Raw genomic sequence first — 13501 nt, 5'->3', positions numbered from 1 at the left:
TTGTACTTGTTTGCATAAAATCTCATCATCATCTCACCTTCAACTAAATTTACCAATCCCAATGAAGCTAAGCTCAATGATAGCATGGGCAATAGTGCAGCGGCCCTATCTCCCATTTATGCAACAGGAATTGGTATTAGGGCCCCTGCTTTTCTTGATCTCTATGAATGACCTAGATTTTGGTGTCCTGTACACAATTGTCAAAATTTGCAGGTGACTCGAAGCTTGAACTGTGAGGAGGATAGTAATAGACTTCAGGAGGACATAGGCTGGTGAAATGGGCTGACATGTGGCAGATGAAAGTTAATGCAGAAGTGTGTGATGTGATGCATATTGACTATGCAAAATGGGTGATTCTAAAGAGGGTAGAGGAGCAGAGGGACATAAATCATTGAAGGTGACGAGGCAGTCTGGAAAGTGCTTAATAAGGCATATGGCCGTTTGACTATCTGAGTTGCTCTTGCAGAGAACCAGCATGGATGTGATGGGCTGAATGTACTCCATCTGTGTTATAACCATTTAGTAATTCATGTACAACTCGTTTGGTGATATCTGAGCCACCTCTTGTTCCCGATGTCACTGGGTTCCCAGGCTCCATCTGTTCTCGAGACCTAAGATTTGGGGTTCCTCCAACCCCAATTCTCCATTTTTCTGGTTCCCTGCTGTCCCTTGTGTTACAGATTACTGTTACAGTTGCTCTTATATGGCAGGCTGTTGTAATGTTCTTGTTTGGCAGCACTGTAACTGCCGATGCTTAAAGCTTTCTCTCTCAGGATTATGTGATATAACATGTTCATGTTGCGGTGAGAACTGTGTAGCTCTAACATCCTGGGTTTTCTTTTTGTTTACAGAGCAAGGAAATTGGCCAGCAAATGCATGAGGAGCTGCTAAAGGTCACCAATGAGCTGTACACTGTGAGTATCAGCTATTAGTTTTGCAAGAACCAAGATCTTTTAAAGTGAACATGGTGTCTGTGCCATCATTCTGCAGCAGCTATTTTGTTTCCCTTAGTTTCTGGAGAATATTCCATATGCCATAAGGTGACAAGCAACTGTAACCCATTTCAGGAATTATCCATCTAAGCCAGTCCAAAGGCAGTTACAGCACGGAGTTAGATACAGAGTAAAATCCTCCCGACACTGTCCCCATCAAATAGTCCCAGGACAGGAACAGCACGGGGTTTGGTACGGTACAGAGTAAAGCTCACATAAACACCGTCCCCATCAAACACACCCAGGGTAGGTACAGCACGGGGTTAGATACAGAATAAAGCTCCCTCTACACTGTCCCCATCAAACACCCCCAGGACAGGTACAGCGCAGGGTTAGATACAGAGTTTAGCTCCCTCTACACTGCCCCTATCAAACACTCCCAGGACAGATAGAGCACAGGGTTGTATACAGAACAGAGCTCCTTCTACACTGTCCCCATTAAACACTCCCAGGGCACTTAAAACATGGCATTAGATACAGAGGGTGCGGGGCAGCACAGTGGCGCAGTGGTTACCACTGCTGCCTCACGCCGCTGAGGACGCGGGTTCGATTTCGGCCCCGGGTCACTGTCCGTCTACAGTTTGCATGTTCTTCCCATGTCTATGTGGGTCTCACCCCCACAACCCAAACGGATGTGCAAGATAGGTAAATTGGCCTTGCTAAATTGTCCCTTAATTGAAAAAAGAATTGGGTATTGTAAATTCTAAAAAAAAAAGATACTGGCCACTTCCCGCTGGAAACAGGACGGGTGCCGGCCGGCAGATCCTGGGAGAGGCCTTCCCCTGGATTCCTGATGGCTGTTAGGCCTCGCGAGATCTAACCAGATCGAACGGCCACCCAGCATCTATCGGCCTTGTTGAGGAGACCCCAGACAATAACTGATTAGTACTAGACCCCACAAATGGGGACCAGGCACACTGGCATTTGGTGTGCAATCGAAGGCCCCTGTGTGGTCACTCCAATCTCTTCCTGCACTAGGGAGCTCCGCAACCACAGTACAGGATATATGGCTAAGTGTGGCCTCGGCGGGGCGTTCCCTTCCGGGCGCCGAACAAAAACGTGCTACAAGCACCGGAAATTATCCCTCGATTCCTGCCCAGAACGGACTCCATTTTTTTGCTAAATCACGCCCAGAGTACAACGCCCTCTACACTGTCCCATTCACCTTCTGTTTCCCCAATACCACCAATCACTTGTGCTGACCTCCTGTCCTTCCCCCAAGATCCTCTGTTGTGGGCCCACCCCTCAGATCAACTAGGTGGCTTCCTGGCAGTACATGATTCAATATTGCATTCCTCTTGAACAGCTCCCTAATAAAAAGGCCAAAGGCCCACTATCAGGGACTCCTCGAACCTCATCATTCAGGCAGTGGATCTGTTCCTGATGGGTGAAGCTGAATTTCTTGTTCAGTGTCTCCATCTTTTAAACGGCTGACAGGCAGTAAAGCCTTTAAACAAGCTCCGAGTGAACAAAAACACAAGACGGAAGAATTTTTGAAAAATGTTCAAGATGTTCAGCATCTGATAACTCTTCCAAGGTGATGGGCAGAATGCTGAGCTGCGATGAGACTGCCTTCTTGATTGATTGAAGATACGCTACCAAGGTTGTTAGACTGTAATCTAAGTCAATTGAAAGAAAACTCCTCAAACAGAAACCCATCCGGCCAACATATTAATAACCAGCTCCTGTCATCTCACACAGAAATGATAGCCCAGATTTTCAGATAGAATATTGATCTAACTGATTGGCCCAGTCTGCCCCTGCCATGAATGACTGTACTAAGGAAGGACAGGGCATGCTGTGAAATCGTAACAGGGAGCTTGCAGCCATCTCATACTGGGAGTCTGGAGGCAGTCAGCTTCGGGTTGGAAAATCGGCTCCCCAGCCTCTCTCAGAAGGGTCAGTGTGTTATTTATGATCAGGTGGGAAGGGGGTGAACTGACTACCCTCTGTTCAACCTCCTCGGCTAGACACAACAAATATTCAAGTTTCTTTTTCACAAGGATATGCCTTTTCCAGAGTAGATTGTATCCTAATTGTGAACAATAAGGAACCAATCAAATGACGTTTTCTGGAGTCAAGAAAGAGCAAATTTGTTCGCCACTAAACCCAAGAAAAATAAGAAAAAAGGCTCCGTCCAGCATTTGGCACACACACATCAAAAATTAGTGGAATGTTTTGAGTCAATTTGTTTTTTAAAGGTAAAAGAATATATGGTTAAGTGTCCTTTGTCCTTCAGGCCTACATTTTAAAATGTTGCAGCCGATTTGCATTAGCTGATTTCTTGGAAACGGTCAGATGTAGACGATATACAATTATTACAAGATCTCGGCTTGCTGGTGGGTTTCTGAGAGAATTTGTTTCTTTAACCAGGTGACATGTTTAATCCTAATGAGAGAGAGTGAGAGAGAACAACCTTGAGCTTGTTCCCTCTCAAGACTCTCTTGACACTACCTGTTTCACTTGCAATCTCTCCCTAGTGGCCGAGCAGCCTTGCCTTGAAATACTTTAACCATAATGTATTTCCAAGAGGTTTTGGATGGATCTGTCTCTGTGTCAGCTATTGTTTGATGATGTAGCCCTTTGCATTTTTAATGTTTCTTCCTTAGAGAGTTGACGAGTTTCAGTGGGTGCCATTTTCAACCCACCCCGCCATGCTCACCTCCCCCACCATCTTTGCCCTTTTCCCAGTGGTTAGCACTGCTGTCTCACAGCGCCGAGGTCCCAGGTTCGATCCCGTTCTGCGACATTGTCCATGTGGAGTTTGAACATTCTCCCCGTGATTGCGTGAGTTTCGCCCCCACAACCCAAAGATGTGCAGGGTAGGCGGATTGGCCACACTAAATTGCCCCTTAATTGGAAAAAATGAATTGGGTACTCTAAATTTATTTTTAAAGTCATTGTGCTTTTCGACGCCATCTTTGCCCTTGTCTCTGCCTTCTCTGTCTCCTCCACCTTTGCCCTGCCATCGTCCTTCTCTCCCACCTCCCAGGTTTGGACGCTGCTGCTGTACTCCGGGAATGGCCCAGTGGCTACTTTCCAACACCTTCAGTGGAGTTCTGGTGAGCGGTACCTGTGGCTCCTTGTGTTAAAAAATCAAATACACGTTCTGCCCACATGGATGACTAATAATAATTATTATTATTAGTGTCACAAGTAGGCTTACATTAACACTGCAATGAAGTTACTGTGAAAAGTCCCTAGTCGCCACATTCCGGTGCCTGTTCGGGTACGCAGAGGGAGAATTCAGAATGTACAATTCACCGAACAGCATGTCTTTCGGGACTTGTGGGAGGAAAACAGAGCACCCGGAAGAAACCCACGCAGACATGAGGAGGACATGCAGACTCCGCACAGACAGTGACCCAAGCCGGGAATCGAACCCGGGTCGCTGGCGCTCTGAAGCAACAGTGCTAACCACCATGCTACCATGCCGCCCACGTGGGGGACAGGATCAGTGGGTTAGCGGATGCCACAAAGATTAGCTGGATGGTTAACAGTGAGGTTGAGTGTCTTGGGTTACAGGAATATATAAACGGGGTGGTCAAATGGGCAGAAAAATGGCAGATGGAATTTAACCGTGAAAAGTGTGAGGTGATACACTTTGGAAGGAGTAATTTGACAAGGAAGTATTCAATGAATGGCCTGACACTCGGAGGTCCGAGGAACAAAGGGAACTTGGTGTGTTTGTCCATAGATCTCTGAAGACGGAAGGGCAGGTTAATAGGGTGGTGGAAAAGGCATTTGGGACACTTGCCTTTATCAATCAAGGCATAGATTGGAAAAGCAGGGGGTCATGTTGGAGTTGTGTGGAACTTTGGTGAGGCCACAGCTGGAGTACTGTGTGAAGTTCTGGTTGCCACATTATAGGAAGCTATGATGGCACTGGAGAGGGTGCAGAGGAGATTCGCCAGGATGTTGCCTGGGATGGAAGATTTAAATTATGAAGAGAGATTGGATAGGCTTGGGTTCTTTTCATTGGAGCAGAGAAGACTGAGGGGCAGCTTCATCGAGGTGTACAAGGTTGTGAAGGACATGGATTGGCTGGATAGGGAGCAGCTGTTCCCCTTAGTTGAAGGGTCAGTCATGAGGGAGCACAAGTTCAAGGTGAGGAGCAGATTGTTCAGGGGGAATGTGAGGAAAAGTTTTTTTACCCAGAGTGTGTGCACTGTCTGGGAGGGTGATAGAAGCAGGTTTCCTCACATCCGTTAAAAAGTACCTGGATCACTGTCCGTGTGGAGTTTGCACATTCTCCCCTTGTTTGCATGGGTTTCGCCACCACAACCCAAAGGTGTGCAGGGTAGGTGGATTGGCCATGCTAAATTGCCCCTTAATTGGAAAAAATGAATTGGGTACTCTAAATTATAAAAACAAAAGTACATGGATGAGCGCTTGCACATCATGACACTCAAGGCTACGGGTAAAGTGCTGGCAAATGAGTTTAGGTAGGTAGGTAGGTCAGGTGTTTTTCACGTGTCGGGGCAGACTCGATGGGCCAAAGGGCCTCTTCCGAACTTTGTGATTCTGTAATATCAAGATTCCTCGCATAAATCTGTCGGGATACGAAAAGCTTTTGCATTCAATCAGTATTTAAGAAGTATCTGACAACAGAAACATCATCTCTTCTCATCCTTGTTTTCAAATCCCCACATGGCCTGGCCCCTCTCTATGTCTGCAATCCCATCCAGCCTCTCAAATCTCTGTGCTCCCTACAAGTCTGGCCTCTTGCGCATCTCCCAATTCATCCCCCCAGTATTGGGCCCTTAGCTCTGGAATTTCCTCCCTAAAACTCTATGCCTCTTTCTTAGCTCAACCTCATTGACCAACTTTGGTCACCTGACCCAATATCTCCTCATGTGGGCTTGGCGTCAGATTTTGGCACCGTTGCTCCTGGATATTTTACCACGTTCAAGGAGCTGTTATTCTGAAGTAGTTGTGGATTGTGAGGGTCGTTAAACCATTACTATCTCTCTCTCTCTCTGCCAGGTAATGAAAACATACCACATGTACCATGCGGAAAGCATCAGCGCAGAGAGCAAGCTGAAGGATGCCGAGAAGCAAGAGGAGAAGCAATTCAGCAAGTCAGGAGACATCAGTGTTAACCTGCTCCGGCACGAAGATAGGCCGCAGCGCCGTAGTTCCGTGAGGAAGATCGAGAAGATGAAGGAGAAGGTATGATCGAAGCAGCAGGCACTTCCAATGTTGAAAGGGTTTGGGTAGCTTGGACTGAGAGAATAGAAGGGAGTCAAGCCCTCCACAGAATTGGTGTGTATGATGAAATTAAGAGGTTGCACAGCATGCTTTTTATTATTCATTTTTGGCATACCGGCGCTGCTGGGGAAGCCAACATTTGATGCCCATCCCTAATTGCCCTTGAACTCACTCGACCATTTCAGAGATTATTTCAGAGTCAGGCAGCCTGGCGTCACATGTCGGCCAGAACAGGTAAGGACAGCAGATTTCCTTCTCTGAAGAGGATTAGTGAACCAGATGGGTTTTTATGACAATCAACAATGGTCATTATTAGTCTTTTAATTCCAGATTTTTATTGAATTCAAATTTCACCACCTTCCGTGGTGAGATTCGAACCCAGGTCTCCAGAGCATTACTCTGCGTCTCTGGATTATTAGTCCAGTGACAATACCACTACACACTGCCTCCCCCAGTACTGAGTCAAGGGCAAGATGTGGCTATTGGTTTGGGTCTATGGTATGACGAGGCCTATAAAAGAAAGAACTTGCATTTCTATAGCACCGTTTACAATGTTGGTCAAGGACTTTATAGCTAATAAAGTACTTTTGAGGCGTAATCATTGTTGCAATGAGCGAAACCTGGAAGCCAGTTGGCACACAGCAAAATCCCACAGGCAGCAACGGGATGAGGACTAGATAATCTGTTTTAGTGACAAATAAATTTCTCAAGACTGTCCTATTCTTCGTTAAAATAGACCATGGGATCTTCTACAGCACCTCCAAAGGCAGAATTTTCCTTGATTTAATATCTGGCCCAAAGTCTGCATCTCTGACAATGCAGCAATCTTTCAATGCTCCACTGGAGATATGCTCAAGTCTGTGGAGCGGAACTTGAACCCAAAGCCTTCTGACGCTACCGACACTTTAAAAACATGTTGGACAATATTTAGTGCAGGTGACAAGAGTCTCATCCGCAGGTTGGAGAGCCGGAAAGAGACCCTGTCACCTCCTTTCAGGTAGGCACTCTAAATTAAGTGCCCACTAAGCATTTAAATTTACAACGTCGGGGCTTCACCCAGATCAAGGATCCTGGAATCAAGGAACCTGGGAGTGGATATTCACCCCCTACCACCACCGTGGCCAAATGTTGCTGGTCAATCAGTGACCAGCGCCTGTGCATTGGGGCAGCACCAACAGGAGCAGTGGCAGAACCAACAGGGACGGTGGCAACTGCTGCAGGCTTCCTGCATGGGGACCCTGCCCTGCCACCCACAACCCACTGCTGGTTGAATACCAGCAGCAGTGGGGTGAAGCCTTTGAAGCCCACTAAGGGCTTGCACAGGCATTGGGGCAGGAAAGCCATTCACCGTCAGGGCTGAGGCAGGAACGTAGTGGGCTGCCCACTGGATCCCCCCCCCCCTCAATTAAATGCCCCGGTTCTAAATATGTCTCAGACAAGGTCATTAACTTCCGACCATTGACACCCACCCTTGTAAATTTATCAAGGATGCTGGAACCTAATTACCACGCTGAGTCCAAATGCACAACTTCATTTCGATTTGTGCCCTTCAATTAAAATATTCATTTATTTTGTAAATGAGTACCCAATTCTTTTTTTTCCCAATTAAGGGGCAGTTTAGCGTGGCCATTCTACCTACCCTGCACATCTTTGGGTTTGTGGGGGTGAGATCCACGCAGACATGGGGAGAATGTGTAAACTCCACATGGACAGTAACCCAGAGCTGGGATCGTACCTGGGTCGTTATGCCGTGAGGCAGCAGTGCTAACCACTGCGCCACCATGTTGCCCCCTTCAATTAAAATAAATATGGCAGCCTATTGTAATGACCTTTCCTAGACTCATTGAAATTTACCCAAACCTCTGTGAAATTATGTGAAAACATTCCTCAGGTGACTCCCCCAACAGTTCAGAAATGTTACCCAGCAGAAAATGATATCCTGCACCCGCTCCCCCCCCCCCCCACCTCTCCCAACTCCCCCCAACCTTCCTAGCGACCAACCCTCCCCACCCCCCAACCCTCTTTCGGTATTGAGTTTGGCAATCTCAGGCAAGGTAAGTCAGTAGGTCAGACCACGAGGAAGGGCAATTCATCCAGCATTTACCCACCTTGAATCACCATCCAACAGCATTTCCCGCAATGCGAATGTGCGCGTGTGATGGGTGTGTGCAATGCACACGTGTGATGGATGCCAGGCTCCATTGTGATGCCAACTGTGGTCAAATGGTCTGCAAGCAGACACTTGTATGAGTGGCAGCTTGAGTGACGTGGTGGAGGGAATCTGCACCCATACAACTTCCCTCCCTCCAGCAACAGTTGGTGCTTTCAGGTGCGGTAGGAGGGAACAAAGAAGGAATGTGAATTTATAACATACTCAGGCATCCCAAAATGCTTTGCAGTCGATGAAGTACTCGTGTTGATTTCAATGTAGGAACCAAGGCGACCAATTTCTCAAAAAAAGCTCGGGAATAAGTTGATAATCTGTGATATTGTTTGAGGGGTAAATATTGTGCAGAACAGTGGGGAGAACTGCCCTGCTGTTTTTTTTTTTAATAGTGTTATGGGATCTTTACATTCACTTGAGAGGGCAGACAAGACTTCAATTTTAACTTCTCGTCCAAAAGCCAGACCCTCGGATGAAGCAGCACGCCCTCGGTACGGCACTGTGTGTCATAGAATCATAAAATCATAGAATTTACAGTGCAGAAGGAAGCCCATCGGCTCTGCACTGGCCCTTGGAAAGAGCACCTCCACCCTATCGGCTTAACCCAGTAACCCCACCTAACCTTTTTGGACACTAAGGGGCAATTTAGGATGGCCAGTCCACCTAACAAGCACTCCTTTGGACAGTGGGAGGAAACCGGAGCACCCAGAGGAAACCCACGCAGACACGGGGAGAAAGTGCAAACCCCACACACAGTAACCCAAGGCCAGAATTGAACCTGGGACCCTGGAGCTGTGAGGCAGCAGTGCTAACCACTGTGCCACCGTGCCGCCCAAGCCTGGATCATGTGAATCCAGGACCTTTCTGACTCGAGCAATTGAACCACAGCCGAGGTGGCAGAAAAACTTGAAATTACAAATCTCTTACAATGTTACAAGTGCTTGTATTTACACAGCTTCCTTCAGATCAAAACCACTCCTTCTGTCAATGTAGTTTGTGGTGCAGTTATTGTCCTTATTCAAATGTGGCAGCCACTGTGTAGTGTTACAATCCCATAAACTGCCGTGCGATGGATGACCAGTTAGTTGGCTTTTGGTCATGTGGTTGGGTTGGTGTCTACTGAGCAGGCAGGCCGGGCCTCTCCTGAACAATGCAGCAGTGTCTCCTTGCAAAGGTTGGAGTGTCAGCCTGTATTGTGTCAAGTCGTAGTTGACCTTTGAACCCACTGCTAGCTGGCCTTCTGACCTCTGCGTGAAGAGTGGGAAAAGAATTGAAGGCAAGGGTAGTGTGGGAAGCGGGTGGGATGCAGATGGCTTTTGAAAGGTTTTTGTAACGTTTTGGGTTCTGTTCCTTGATATATAGCAGTTCAAGTGCATGGGTTTCCATGGAAACAGGCGTGCTCTGTCTGTGACTGTGTGCCAGTTGAGAGTGTTAGATGATGGAGCACAACTGTGTCCCTGTCTCATGGCAAATGCTGATTTACAGTCACAGTGATGAATGAAGCCTGGGAGGGATGTGCAATCAATTAGTGTGCTGTCTTTTCTATCAGGGACCTGGCTTCAGAATGAGCTGAGATTGATACAGCAAAATGGCTCACATCTTGGCAAAGCCACAACTCAATTTTCGGTTCATCGACAGCACAAAGTGGCCCCAAACATTTAGTCTGGACAGTTAATAATCACTGGCACAGTGATTACGGGGTGCATTTCTGAGGTTGCGTTTAAGGTTACTTTTTCTCTCCTCACCAGTACTGACTAAACACAAAATGTTTGTTTAAAATAGTGCCTCTCAATATATTAACCACTAGCTACACATTTGGAAATCCCAGCTTATTGAGCTTCTGATAGGTGAATTTAAAAATAATATACACCACCATTGGGCAAGTGATCTTAATACGCGATGTGAACTTGAACCTTTTTGGCAAGGCCGTTTGGTAAGATGAAAGCTAAGTGTACAAATTGTATTTTGAGCATTGTGTGCTTTACTTCCTTGGCCACTTGAGTGTTGGCAGATGTTTATGAAAGTAACTGTACAGGCGTGAAGTATGTTGATCATACCTCACGTTTGTGGCGTCACAAAGACTGCTTATTTCCATCTCCATAGCATCATCCAACTCCATCCCTGTCTCAGCTCATCTGTTTAAACCTTCATCCATGCCTTCATTACCTCTAGGTTCAACTATGCCATCGCATTCCTCTCCTGAGGTAAATTTGAGATCACCCAGAACTCTGCAGCAAGTCCTGGTCCTCTTATCATCCCTGCACTCACTGTCCCAGATTGGCTCCTGGTCAAGCAACACCTCGATTCTAAAATTTTCATCCTTGTTTTCACATCCCTCCATGGCGTCACTCCTCCCTACCTGAGTAATCTCTTCCAGCCCCACAAATGTCCACAATGCATGCAGTCCCCTAATCTTGATCTCTTGCGCAATCCCCAACTTTTATTGCTCCCCATGAGGGCTCAGCCTTCAGTTCCCTGTCCTAAGCTCAGGGATTCCTTCCCTCGGCCTTGTTATCTCTCGACCTCAATTTTCCTCCTTTAACACACGCCTTAAAACCTACCTCTACTTTTGGTCATCTAACCTAATATCTCTAGATGTGGTTCAAAGTCATACATTGTTTTATAATGCTCCTGTGAAGTGACTTGGGACATTTCATTTCATAAAAGATGCTCTATGTTGTTGTTAACCTAAATTGTGAGTTGGGGTTGTTTGACTTTAGCACTTATACTGAACTCAGTGGAAATCAGACCTGGACAGAGGAATGATAGGTGGCTGACCCACTGTCACTCCTTTGCAATATCGCCCAAAGTCAAAATTACAAGGTGGAATTAAATATTGAGAAACCACTTATTTTCACCTCCGTACTATCGACAATCCCAATCGTGCCTCAGTTCACCAGCTGCTGAGACCCTCATCCACACTTTTATTACCTCCAGATTTAGCTATTCTAATGCACTCCTGGCTGACCCCCCAAATTCTGCCCTCCGTGCACTCGAGATCACCCAAAGCTGTGCTGAGCGTGTCCTAAATTGCACCAGATTCTGATCAGCTATCACCTCTGTCATCATCGACTTACACTACCTCAGTTTTAAACTATGAATTTCTGCTTTGAAATCCCCCCCCACGGCCTTGTTCCTTCGTCAACTCCTCCAGCCTTACAATCCTCTGAGATATTTGTGCTCTTCTAATTCAGTCTCTTCAACTTCGCTCATTTTAGTCACTCCACCATTGATAGGCTGTCTTCAGCTGTCCTTAAAGTCTGGAATTCCCTCCCTAAAGCTCCCTGTGAATCAACTTGAGACAGTTCATGAAGTAAAAGGCATTATATAAATATCAGTTGTTGTTTTCCACAAAGGCTGGTGGGTGTAGCGCTGTTACTGAGCTGCTGGGGAACAAGTCTCACTTAATAAATTGTAGCGCAGAATGACTTACGCGAGACGAGAAGCGATGAAGTCTATCTAGGCTTTATTAAGCGAGACGTGTTCCCCAGCAGCTCAGTAACAGAATGAGGCTGCGGGGAGAACTCGAGCTCTTATACTCCGCCTTCAGGGCGGAGCCAGAAGTCGCCAGATCTAACCTGGAGCCGGGACCTGTCAGCCAATAGCCTCTCGGCTTCACAGGTACCATATTACCCTGAATACATACCACCACATTGGGTATGATTAAAATGGTGCCATTTGTGCTCAGCCTGCAATTTTTCTTGGGCAACATGGGTTAAAAACATTTATAATTGGACAGCAAACTTTTTTGAGAGTTTTTCACGAAAGAATAAGACAAAAAGCAGTGAGTGCAAGTATATTTTGGTCACTGAGTGCATAACGAACGAGATTTGATCCAACTGAGAGACACATGAGAGCTGAAGAGTCGAACAATTTAGTGTGGGTCTGGAGTCACACAAGGCCAAGGCCAGATCGGATAAGACCGTGAATAATTGGGTTTTTATGCCAGTTCAATGGCTTTTATTGTTATGGGGGCTGGTTTAGCTCAGTTAGCTGGGCAGCTGGTTCGTGGTGCAAAGCAAGGCCAATGGCGTGGGTTCAATTCCTGTACCTGATGAGGTTATTCATGAAGGCCCCACCTTCTCAACTTTACCCCTCACCTAAGGTGTGGTGACCCTCAGGTTAAATCATCACCAGTCAGCTCTCCCCCTCAAAGGGGGAAGCAGCCTATCGTCATCTGGGACTATGGCGATTTTACTGTTATGAACTTATGAGCATGCGAAATAGGAATAAAAGTAGGCCATCCAGTCCTTTGAACATCATCTGTTACCATTTCCGTATTTACAGGCTTTGAAAGTGGAATTCAATTCTCCAAATGCCACAGGGTGGGGTTTGAATCACAGAATCCTTACAGTGCAGGAGGAAGCCATTTGGCCCATTGAGTCTGCACCAACCCTCTGAAAGAACACCCTACCTAGGCCCACTCCCCACCCTATCCCCGTAACCCCACCTAACCTGAACATCCCTCGACACTAAGGGGGATTTTATCACGTCCAATCCACCTAATCTGTACATCTTTGGATTGTGGGAGAAAACCAGAGCACCCGGAGGAAACCCATGCAGACACAGGGAGAACGTGCAAACTCCGCACAGTCAGTCACCCAAGACCGAATTGAATCCGGGTCTCTGGCGCTGTAAGGCAACAGTGCTAACCACTGTGCCACCGTGCCAATCATGTTCAAATTCAGTCCTCTGGAATACTAAGCGACTGAAATAACCACTGTAGCTCAACAGTGGCATGCAGGATATTCTGTGCAAGACACCAGCGTGTAGAAGACAACTTCAAGAAGGACAGCTTCACAAGGAAAGTGATTGAATGCCGGAGTGGTCACCATGGGCTATCTGAATTCTATCCTTCATATACAGACAACAAGCAAACATATAAATGTCTAATGTTTCTGTAGGGCCCAAAGGACACACTCCTACTCCTCCTGGCTCTGCTGTGCTCAGACCCTGGTTCCCACTGGTTCCATGGGAGCCTACGCAGGCTTCAGTCAGGCCTGTAGTGAAAATGGCAGCAGATGAAATGTGGCCCCCACTTCACTGGGGCAGGTGGCCTTCCCATGCCTGAATTTAGCCAAGTTAAGCTGACAGGCAGGGGAACGAAGTGTGGACCCTTTCTCCACTCCCACCA

The 13501-nt window shown here is 46.8% G+C and overlaps 1 protein-coding gene across 3 annotated transcripts in view; it reads left to right on the top strand.

Annotated features, from left to right (window-relative positions):
- srgap3 (SLIT-ROBO Rho GTPase activating protein 3) overlaps positions 1-13501 on the top strand; it is a 978679-nt gene that overhangs the window by 835908 nt on the left and 129270 nt on the right. For all 3 annotated transcript variants that reach the window (XM_072472097.1, XM_072472095.1, XM_072472098.1), the window contains exons 4-5: positions 852-914; positions 5979-6164. In XM_072472097.1, coding sequence (XP_072328198.1) covers positions 852-914; positions 5979-6164 — 249 coding nt within the window. The remainder of the gene's footprint in view (positions 1-851; positions 915-5978; positions 6165-13501) is intronic.

The sequence above is a fragment of the Scyliorhinus torazame genome, chromosome 13, assembly GCF_047496885.1.
Source record: "Scyliorhinus torazame isolate Kashiwa2021f chromosome 13, sScyTor2.1, whole genome shotgun sequence".
NCBI lineage: Eukaryota > Metazoa > Chordata > Chondrichthyes > Carcharhiniformes > Scyliorhinidae > Scyliorhinus > Scyliorhinus torazame.
This window is presented reverse-complemented; position numbering and strand designations above follow the sequence as displayed.